At 39.7% G+C, this 11,831-nt stretch overlaps 1 protein-coding gene across 2 annotated transcripts in view; it reads left to right on the top strand.

The window, feature by feature from the left end:
* Positions 1-9,422: 9,422 nt before the first annotated feature.
* LOC116061676 overlaps positions 9,423-11,831 on the top strand; it is a 66,243-nt gene continuing 63,834 nt past the window's right edge. For both annotated transcript variants that reach the window (XM_031315992.2, XM_031315991.2), the window contains exon 1: positions 9,423-10,517. In XM_031315992.2, the coding sequence (XP_031171852.2) occupies positions 10,407-10,517 (111 nt within the window). In that variant the 5' untranslated portion in view covers positions 9,423-10,406. The remainder of the gene's footprint in view (positions 10,518-11,831) is intronic.

Here is an 11,831-nt window from a genome sequence, read left to right as displayed (position 1 = left end):
TTTTGGCCTTCTGGCAACAGCGTAAAACAGACAGTAAAGGGCAGCTAAATTACATTTTCAACAGCAGCAGTGGACTGTGGAGGATGGGAGTTGTTTTATTTGGTCTCTGTTTTGGCCACAGCAGAGGGCACGAATGACTTCTTGTACCCATCTTTCCTGGCTAGTGAGACCGAGTTTCCTGATAGCGACAGCTGGAAGGAGGGTGCGGGTGGGGTCATTATACACCTGGGTTGCCTTTTCTGTCATGGACTGGTTAAATAGGTTCTGGAGTTGCAATTGTTTAAGTGCAATTATCTCGCTGGCTTAGTTAACTACCTGGGTCAGCTTTATCCTGTTTCTCACTGAGAGGTTCCCATAATAGGAGTCAATGTTATAGGTGAGAATACTCTTAGTGAGTAACCTGTAGACAAGGGGTCAGCAACCCTAGACACACTTGCCACCATTGGCACGGGGTAGCTTAACTAATGGCACACTACCAACAAGTGTGCATGTATTTTTTTTGGAAAAGTGTCCTCTCATCGGCATGCCAAATGACCATTGGCAGGAGCACAGCCTGTTATTTACGGTAGTTTGACTGACTTTTCCCCTATCCAAATTTCGCGAAAACCCGTCCTACTCCTAGACCTGCTTTTGATTGGTTAGTACTTGTTGCCTTTTTCACAGAATGCGGCGCAAAGGAAAAGAAACCTGCCTGAGCAGGCTCAATGATGCCTCATGCTGCTATGGCACACTGATTAACAAGAACATGGCACTTCATATTAAAAGACCCCGGCTGTAGACCATGATCAGGGTGTGTGCTACCATTGAAGCTCCTCAATGGTCTGAGTAGTTGGTTTAAAATAACGACTTTAGTGAGCCCTGACGTTCTCTCAAGCGCCACCATGGGTTGACTTTTGTGGTTTTGGCGTGAAATGTTTCAACAACTCGGCTATTGAATGGAATGCCATCCAATTTGATACAGACATTTATGTTCCACTCAGGATGTATTGTAATAACTTTGGTGATCCCTTAACTTTTCATCTAGCGCCATCAGATCATCATTTTAAATGTGTCCAGTACTTGGGTTTATGACCAAATACCTAGAAAACTAAAGACATCAGCCTCAGCTGTGCCTTGTGGTTAGTGCTAAATGTTAACAAGCTAACAAGCTAAACTTAAATTGTGACTATGGTTAACATTTCACCTACTAAACATCATCATGTTAGCATTGTTGTTGTAAGTGTTAGCCTCCTAACATTAGAGCTGCTAGCATGGCTACAGACTCTTAAGCATTTTCTTATATCCATACTACATACTAACTCTTGTGTGCGTCAGGGCTAAGGTTTTTAATATGTACCAAACAGTATGCATATAAATACGTCCGACTTTTGGGTATACTCTTGATGGGACACTGATCCACCACAATGCAATACACAAAGGAAATGGAGGAGATCTTGGAAAATAATATAAAAAAGCACTTTTAGAAAGCACTCCAAGTATTACTTTTTGAATTGCCACAAGGACATTTCAGACAGGGCGCCTTTCTTCAGCGTGTTTCACAGGTAATTACAAACAATTCTCCACATGTGGGGTTAATTATACACAACCAGCACCTCAATCCCAACAGAGGGAGCCACAACCTATTGAGACCAGGGTTATTATAGTGAACTAAAACGAAAAACGAAAGTAAGCAGTGAAAATACTATAATGAACTGAAACTAAAGAAAAAGATCTTGGAAAAAAAACCCCAAAAAGTAAGAAATCTTAGGGAAGTATAATTAGTAGTGTATTGCATATTTTATAATTTCCTGTTTGTAGGAAATAGTAAAGGTTAATTTTTTTATATTACAGACTTTGTTATGCTAACTGCTAAAATGTATACTATGACGATTGGTATGTACAGTAGTATGAACTGTTTATAATAACTATGCAGTATGGATTTGGGACACAGCTGTAGTCTTGTTAGCTGCTGAACAAGGTACAACTGTACGAGCATTATTACTGTTCCAGTATTTTGCATCTTGATGCATGAACTCTTCAAAAGAGACATTTGTGTTGGATTAGCATTAGACAGCGTATTTGTCCCCATTTGAAAATGCAGCTTTGCAAGTTGCAGGATGCCTTCGCTCAGGGGAGGCACAGGGGTGGAGGTTGGTTCTGTGCCAGAGACCTGGAGGAGGAGATAAGCTCTGCCAAATTGGTTGCAATTCCTACTAGTCCTATAAAGGTCATAGATTATTTAACAGTCCTTTAGAGCCACGAACTGATTCCAAAGAGCAGGCCTCTGTCACTGTTAATAACTAAATATTTTGAGCCTGTGGCTTCGTTTTTCCCAACAAATGTGCACTGCTGTCCAATAAATACACAACTCTGCTTGTTATAGTCTTAAATTAAAAAAACAGGCAGCTAAAATATTGAACCAGTGTGTGACCAGTGGTGACAGTGCCAATGTGCAGTCCGTGACTGTACTTGAGTGTAGGGGAGTTTGGCCTTTTCTTTGGTGCTGTTCAATGGTGTATCACTGAAGAGTATCGGCTATGGAGCCAACTCGGTTTCCCCTGACATTTTTGTGACATTTTACCGTCTGGATGTGATGGCCCACAGTATGGCACAAGCTGTCCCATCTGTAGGGTCTCATGGGGTCCAACCACCATCTCAGTCTGTGCAGGCCTCGATGTGAGAATATTAAGAGACAGCGAGAGGTAGGTTACATATAGGATGTTGAATAATTCCCCCTAAAGCAGCACAGTGTTATCTGGCCTGTTGGCTTACATTAGATTTGATGAACTGCAGAAGCGAACAATGGAGAATCCTTTTTTCTTTTTTTCTTTTAAAAACATCCCACACAGCCCATAAAAAAACACAAATCCAGCCACAAAATGAACAATGCAAGAAATTATAAATAACAACATAAATAAAGTGCTTTTTTTCCCCCCGCTACTGTCTGCTTTTACAGTTTATGTGCATTTCTTCACATTATGAGCACACAATGCTTACAAGCATAGCTGCATGTATGTCATCTGCATTTAGAAATGTGCACATTACCACATGTAAATCATATATGAATGTTATAGTTATGTATGCATTTATTTGATTAGGTGAAGTATTCATTTTACAGCGTATGATTCTGCCTGCCTGTCTGTCTGTCTGTCTGTCTGTGATATTCTCCATATTTTTATAATTAAATTACGTTTTGTTGCATTTGTAAAACATCAAAAATCATGAATCTGCCAGCATAGATTTCACGTTTAATTATCTTCTTTCTTCTTGGCAAGCATACAGATGGGTGACAAATTCACTGAAATAATTAATAAATGAGTAGAGAAACATAACAAATAGATGCTCAAACACTGAATTAGGGAATATCTTTTGGGCTACTGCTGTTCATCCATCCAGAAGCGTTTCAGAGACTTGGAGAAGTATTGAAGCAGTTCTGGAGGCTCGTGGTGGACCAACACCTTAACTAAGGCCCTTTATGTTGGTTTCTCCTTTAATTTCTCGCCCATCTGCATGTACCTCGTCAGACATGACTAACTGCACTTCCAAAATCCTCCTCTCTTCAACTTGCATATATCTGCTCACCAAGAAAATGGAATAAAACATTTTTCATTTTCTCTTCTTCCACAAACGTGTAGAAAATCAACATTAGCATTATTTCTGTTGCAGATTTCATGTGGGTGTGATATCTCATTAAATAAACCAGGCATTCATTCAACACAAAATATTATTTTAGTGCATATTTCAATGATTTCTTGCTTATCTTCCCAACCCCATAACATGAATTAAAATCCACCAGCAAACCCTCATTATCTTGCTATTGCATTGAAAAAAACATAACACATATGCAAAACATACAGAATGGCATACAAGGGGAAAATATAAGTGTACTTGTACAATATATCTTACCCTGGTATCCCATTCTGTATGTGTTATTTCTACAAATAAAAACAAAATGATGCGTATATACAGTACAAACTAATGCATAAAGCACCAGAACAATTGGCCAGGGAGTATACAGTTAGATTTGTATTTGTGTAAATTTAATCTAGTGGAGCCGGGGAGGGTTTTAAGCTTATTGCAGTATTGGATCATGGGACCCAAAGTAGAAGGAAATTTATCAGATAAGCCTCTTACTGTGTACTTCATTTTCTCAAAGCTCAACAACAATATTTGGTCACTAAACCAGAGAGAGGCTCTGGGGGGTCTTGACAATTTCCTGTCGAGGAACAATCCTCCTACAAGCCAACACCGATGCAAATGCAGTAATTCAGAGTTATTCAGTGAGAAACACAAGAAAACATTTATTTTGTTTCTTACTGAATGGAATCTAAGTGGAACACCAGAAAATAATCCATCTCAGCAGTGGGCTTTCGTTCTACATGTAATTAGTGTTGCAGATGAAAATGTAAGAATGGAGGACCAGTATTCTGTTAACCAGGATCAAAAATAATATGTGTGGTTTCTGCTGGGGCACCAAGACACCTAGTGTATATCTCATCCGTGTTGGATAATATAGTAATAGCATAAAAGTAGGACAAACCTACAATTAATGGTTGTGTACTTGACCAGAGTGTTTGTGCAATGAAGCGTTGCAGGTTGCCCTTCTTTCAAAAGGTCAGTGCACTTTTATTTAACGGGGTCCAGCCTGGGAGATCATCAGGAGGCACATTTTATTTTCTTTGCAGGTGGTAACAATCTGCACAAACAGACAAAAAATACACTCACACAATGCTAGTTTCAACCAGAAATGGTCTTCTTCAGGTATAAGTGAGGGTGTGAGCACACCTGTACGGTATATACGCTCTGCAGAGAATTATCAAGATTGCAGAAAAAAAATCATTGGTTGCCCCCTCCCCTCCCTGTCAGATATTACACTCAGCTGCACTCTCTCAAGAGCCAAGAACATCATCAAGGACAGTTCTCATCCTGGCCACCACCTGTTTCAATTGTTACCCTCTGGTAGGCGTTATAGGTCTATGCAATCCAGCACCACCAGATTTAAAAATAGCTTCTTCCCAAATGCAATAATTTCCCTAAACAAATATAGTTGTAGGCTACGTTTGACATGAAACTCCAACATTATAACATTATAGATATGACAAGAAATACGGAAAAGCATAAAAGTTCCACTTTAATTAAAAGTGCATCATTAAACAGAAGAATGTAATCAACGAAACCCTGACATATTCTGGTGTGCAGATGATCCAAAATAGAAATGGATGTTACATTTTAATTAAATTTGCCAACCTTGTTGATATTATTTATTCAAAGTTTATTCTAATTTCTTTTGCCTGGGATTTATGAAATTTGTTGTAAGGTCAGAAAATCTTACTGCCTTCATCAAAGTTGTTTTGCTTGTTTTTATCATCAGAATTTTGAGTAGTCAATAAGATGGAGACAAATGTTTTGTTAAACTGAAACGAGCACATGAGGTGCTTTAATTAATTCTATACAAGACACAAATCCATAATTCATCTGTATTACTTTTTATGAGTTTTTCCCGGTCGGCTTAAATTTGAGTGAGGAAGAGATAATATGGTGCATGAGGCTCAAGTTGAAGCAATGTGGGGAATGTGGAAATAGAGAAACGTCCTCAATGCTTGAAAACAAATAAGATACGCAGAAGTCTTTTAAATTTGAGACAACCAAACTTTGCTATAAATGAACATTTTTATCCAGTTTTGCTGAAATACATTTACAATTGTTCAGATTAACACAGAGGGCTCTGAATCAACATTTCCAGAAGACTGACCAAGCAGGATTACATGCAGAGGCAGGATTGATAAGAGAATGAGGAATATTTGATGTAGACAGAGCTAAAAAAGCCAACTTCCTTTTCTAGGAGAAATTTGTGTCTAATTCTTATGTTTTTCCTTTCTTAAAGGACAAAACAAATTGCACTGAAAGGATTAATGGGACGGCAATGAAACAAATACATAAACCAACGTGTCGAGTAGAATAACTCGACACGTGGAGATAACTGTACTGATCTGTAATTCTTGTGTATTAAAATTAAACCATTTTAGCTTTTGAGCTGAAAAGCAGACTGTCTGGAATACTTGATTTACCCAAAATGTCTTCTCTCCTTTAGGGATCTGGAGACTGTTTAACATGCCTTTATATCTTACCATCTTGATTTTTGTGATTTTCCGTGTGAGTCAGCTCTGTCTCGCCTGCCTGCCCAGCTTCTAACTGGCACCAACAGAGACACAGTATCTCCCCTCTACTGGCCTCCCACAGACAACTGATTGTAAGGTGTTTTTTTTTAAGTGTTACATGTTACTTTATATCTCTGTAGGCCCCTTAGATCTAAATGTTGAAATTTTCGTTTTTTTTGTTATACATATTATTTATCTGTTATTTGTTTATACATTTTGTGTGTATATATATATATATATATATATATATATATATATATATATATATATATATATATTTTATTTTATTTTTTTAAATAAAGATTTCATTCAGACCGATCGCCTTGATGTTTGATTTTGACTTATGTTCAGTCTGTAGCTCATTCAGACAAGCGCTGTTTATAAAGGTAACAGCTCAGCAGGAACCTTTTTGCACACAGAGTTATTGCATCATGATGTGGTTTATGTGGATCAGGTTTGTGTGGCTTAATGAGCTTTTAACAAGGCAGTAATGCACTGTATAGCACAACTGACAGAGCTTTCAGTCACCAGAGAGAGGAGCTCCACCGCTAAAAGCTACTGTATTGGTCAGAGACAGATTTGGATTAGGCGTAGTCAGTTGAGTGAGAAGATTAATTTGTACATGCACTGAACACCTCTAGTTTTTAATCCTGATAGAGTCTGTTGTCGATCTGTGTGATGTCAGAAAAAAAAGTTAATAAGAAAAACAGCAACATAGGTGTTTTGTGTGTAGAACAGCGGTCTCTTTTTAAGATTATTTTTTTTGGCATTTTTAGGCCTTAATTTGACAGGACAGATGAAGACATGAAAGGGGAGAGAGGGGGGGAATGACATGCAGCAAAGGGCCGCAGGTCGGAGTCAAACCCGGGCCCAGTGTGTTGAGGAGTAAACCTTTGTATATGGGCGCCCGCTCTACCAATCTACCTATCTGGGCGTCCAATAGCTGTCTCTTTTCAAAAACAACGTTGGCTCAAACTGGCTCGGTGTCTGTATCTTCAGAGACCCTACCCTCTGCCTTTATTTCTTATCTTGCTGTGTTCGGGATGTTTCTGGGCGTTAACCTTTATAAAAACAAGCAACCAGGCGGTAGATGGTATGCATCCTAGAGGAAGCTACAAATATAGCGCTCATGGCAAGCAAAACACCAAGCTGACAAAGTTTGTTCCAAAATGACAGTAAATCTGGGGTTGGCTTTCACCTGCTGGTGAGCAATGTAACCCTCGTTGGGCTGGGGAGGAGGGGCCAACTTGGAGTTTTGTGTTAAGAAACTGCAACTGATAAATCCTTCTTATTCTGCCTTTAAAGACTCCATAACATGGAAGCCCATTTCCACCAATAAAAGAAAAGAGGGAAAAAAACAGTAAACTTTGGGCATAATAAAAATTGATGTTTTTACTTATTAAGTCTAGTTTAGGGATACTAAGTCAAAAGTTTATCACGCCTAACTCTTATTTTACTTGCGTAAACGGGCCTCCAAATATTCGATTTAGCTATTCATTTGTCTTAACATACTCTGAACACCTCGGCCAGTATTTGTGTATTCTTTGTAGTTAAAGATCCCATACTGGAAAAAGTGAGATTTCCATGTCTTTATTGCCTTTAAATGAGCCGTCAGGATTTCTGTATGGTTGTGATGTCACAACTATACTTTGTATATATAGGTATATAGTGCCGCTACAGTCATAGAGCTCAACAGTCCCGCTCCTCCTCCGAGAGACCTTGGGTTGTGGAAGTAAATTTCCCATTAATTTCTCCCAATGACGTCTGGAAAAATCTGTACATAAAGAGTTTTAGACCATGCCTTAGGCTAACCAGCTACTATGTTACTCATAAGCATACAACATATAATTTTGATTTAAAAAACAAACAGAAAATCCAAAAAAAAGTCAAAGGTACAAGACTGTGTACATAGTTTCATTATCGAGTGAAGGAACTACTCATCCCATAAACCACTGCGCACCACTGAATAAAGGAAGCTACATTAGTTTAGCTAACAGCTAATGAGCTGAGACAGCATGTAATAACTTTAAAAGACCCTCAAAATAAAACCTGAAAATAACCGTTAAACTATATAACAGCTGTTACGTCAGCTGTAGCCTGGTTTACCCAGTGTTTAGTTTGAGTTAACGTTATTTTAGACTGAATCAAGCTGTCAGCTAGCGGTTAGCTGAATTAGCTGTTAGCTAAACTAACGTTAGCTTCCCGGTGGAGGCTAACGGGAGAAGCATGGAACCGATTGTGTTTCGTGCAGTGTCGTCAATCCTCGTAAAACAGGATTAACATTTTGGGCATGCGCATGAGCATAACAGCTCCCCCTCCTCACCAGCATGAGTTCCACCAATCAGAGGCATCACTGTGGGGTTGTGGGATTGTTCAGGATTGTGGGTAATGGAGTACTTATCCAAGACATCGTGAATAAATAAATCTATCTCAAAACAAGGTTGGTGCCCCATGAACTTTTGGCATCTATATGAGCATATACAATTGCATAGTCATGTCGTAGCTGGTTTTAAGTCTATCATCGACGGTTACGATTTTATGGCTTATACTCCAATTTGTCAATGGAGAAATTGCATTGTATTTTTACTTCCGGAACCCGCTGTGGGCGGGACTGTTGAGCTCTATTCCCCGGCTGCAATGACTCAGTGCAGATGCGGAAGACCCGGAGACGCTGACCAATCAGAGAAGAGCTTTTTCAAGAAGGGAGCTTAAAGAGACAGGTGCTGAAACGAAACGTTTCAGATAGAGGGTTAATACAGGTGTATTCAGAGAGACAGTATGAGAAAAACAATGCGTTTTTTGAACATTAAAGCATGTAAACATGGTCTAGTAGAAATCCAAAATACAAGTGTGAACCTTAAAGATGAGCATGATATGGGACCTTTAAAGACCAACATGTCAGCTGGAGAACCAGGTGCCCTTGAGCGAGACACTAAATCACCACCAGCTCCATGGTTATCTAATCGTGTGTTTCTGTGTAATGATTAATAAAATACAGTTTTTCCACAGACAACATGGGTGGAATTAAAGATTACCTCCTGCTGTTTTCCACCTTTAATCCCCCCCCCCCCCCCTCCTCCTCCCCTTTTTCCTCTCTGTATGTTTCCTACCAGTAGATGGAGCTTGTCTCCTTTGGCTTGGGAGAAAGAGGGAAGGAGGGAGATGATTAAAGAGAGAAGAAAGACAGCAAGAGGAGAGGCAGCGATAAAGAGATGGAGGGAGGGAGGGAGGACGGGAGAGGAAGGGATGGGGGTGGAGAAAGGAAGGGAGGAGAGAGCAAGCGTCAGCATTCCATGCGTTAAAAGGGCAGATGGTAACCGCGGGTAACTGAGGAGCAAACCACTCTGCTGGCCACAGAGCAAGAGATCAGCGGAGAGAGGGAGGGAGGAGAGCGAACACATGCAGCGCAGCAGAGGAGAGGAGAGGAGCATCTGAGAGGAAGCTGCACGCCTGCTCTGACAGAGAGGAAGACAGACTTCTTCTCCACACTAACAAGGAGGTGGAGAGCAAAAAGAGACGAGGAGAGACACAGAGACAGAGACAGGAGGAGGGGAGATAGTAAGAGGAGGTAAAAAAAAAAGTATCCCTCCCTTCCACTTAGAGAGATACAGAGACAAAGAGGGAGGGAAAACAAAAGGGGGTTGGAGAGATTGTGAAGTGAGGAGAGGGAGGCAGCGGACGGCAGATAGTTAGAGGAACTGCAAGACTGATCAATGAGAGGCTGAGATTTCCGGAATAAATTTCGACTCAGCAAGAAAGAGACCGAGAGAGAGAGAGGGAGTCAATGACAAGGAAAGATTAATGAATGAAAGATGGGAGAAAAACATCTGGAGAGGCTTAAAAAGAGGAATATTTAAAAGGAAGACCTAGTGGGAGGCATTTTTTTTTTTAAAACCCCAGAGAAGAATAACACATTTAGACAACGACAAGAAGATAAGATTGGAAAGAAAGGAGGAGCAGAGGGTGAAATATTTAAAAAGAGACTGAGAGGAGATGAGCAGAGAGAAGCCAAAGTCAAAGTGTCACTGGCAAAAACTTAGAGAAGAGAGAGAATAAATCAGAGCAGCTGGGGGAGAAACTGCGCTACTCCTTTTCTTTTTTCTTATTTCTTCTGTCCCTCTTCTACTTTATAAAACAGAGGAGGAGAGACACAATGAGGAGAGCGGGAGAGAGTCGAGGAAGATAGAAGAAGAAGGAGGAGAGGAAGCAGACTTTTTCTTCAAAGTCCAGATAGATACACAAGATATTTAAGTACAAGAGACTAATCCAATGGCGTGCTACTACATTGTGATCAGTTCCACCCACCTGCATGACGGACAGCTGAGGAGCATCAAGGGGGTGTTCAGAGGTCCAATAGGAACCAACAGCCAAAGAAACACGGTAAGGCCTTGTGTCCGATGGTTACTGGGCTTTGTTTTAGCTGAAAAAAGTCAAATTGAAGTGCTTTTATTTTGAAAAGTTTAAGTGTTTGACGTCTGCACTGTGGGACTCAAGCCTTTTTTTGGGGAAGTAAGATTTTTTGACGTTGGAACTCATTTCAGCTTTGAAGCTACCTACCTTTAATTGACATAAATCCAGTTAAATGCAAAGTGCATGTTCGTCTTTTTTATCTTTGCCAGAAAGTCATTACCTCTAAATCAGCATGGCTTGAACCACTCCCACTCAGTTGATTGTCAGGTCCTTAATCATTGTGTTTGCAGAGTTAATTAATTACCACTTCCATTAAGTTAATTGACTTTGTATTGAGGCAGAAAGATGCAGATGGGGGTGGTGTGGGGGGGGGGGGAAGCTGGAAAAGGGTCGCCCTCTTACACTAAGAGCTCCTCTGGCTCCGTGTCCATCCTCAAACACGTCCGTCATCCTGATTTCAACCTTTAAAGTGTTTGAGATGTTTGAGGTCAGCAAGAAGTCAAGTTTTTTTTTCTTTCTCTTTACATATATATTTATCCTTAGCTTGACACAACACATATATGCGTTTTTACAAATGGACTCTCTAAAACACATGCAGAAACCACACATTCACAGTTTTATGCAAATTTTTGGTGGTAGAGTTGAACCTAATCTATTTAAAATCCTCCTTGTCAACAGATTTAAGTGAGCTGCTAAAACTAAAATAAAAAAAAATCTCATTTGGAACTTCTGGAAGTCAAAATATTAATCTAGTATAGTATAACTGGAAAACATCTTATTGCGTTAAAAGTATAACTTGGTGACAAATTAAAAACCTAAGTGCATTTGATTAAAATCTGAATGAAAATGAGTCGAGAGAAATAACTTGTGGAGTGCAGTCCTGAAAACTGTGTGGGTAGATTCGAGCCGGCCAGATGAGTCAGAGGCTTCTTGACTGTTTTGTTCATAATCTAAAATCCAACTAAAACTCGTACTTCATCCCCCTCGTTCTTGCCGAGCGTTACAAGCAAACATAATTACGGCGAGTCCTTGTAGAGACACACCAAAAAGTCCTACAGGGAGAGATATCAGATGAGACATCAAGAGGTTGTGTAAGGGCAGTGCTACAGTAGCTGCATCACACATAAAACACCTCATACTCCATTAGAGATGAAATGAAATCACATTTACTCATTTTCATTGTAGTCTATTATTTCAAATAAACCAAAATTACAGAGTTTAACCTCTTTAAAACAAGAACAATCATCATTAGAGTCATGTAGCGACCATTAAGAATAAATTAAA

The sequence above is a fragment of the Sander lucioperca genome, chromosome 15 (genome assembly GCF_008315115.2).
Source record: "Sander lucioperca isolate FBNREF2018 chromosome 15, SLUC_FBN_1.2, whole genome shotgun sequence".
NCBI classification, from domain to species: Eukaryota; Metazoa; Chordata; class Actinopteri; order Perciformes; family Percidae; genus Sander; species Sander lucioperca.
This window is presented reverse-complemented; position numbering and strand designations above follow the sequence as displayed.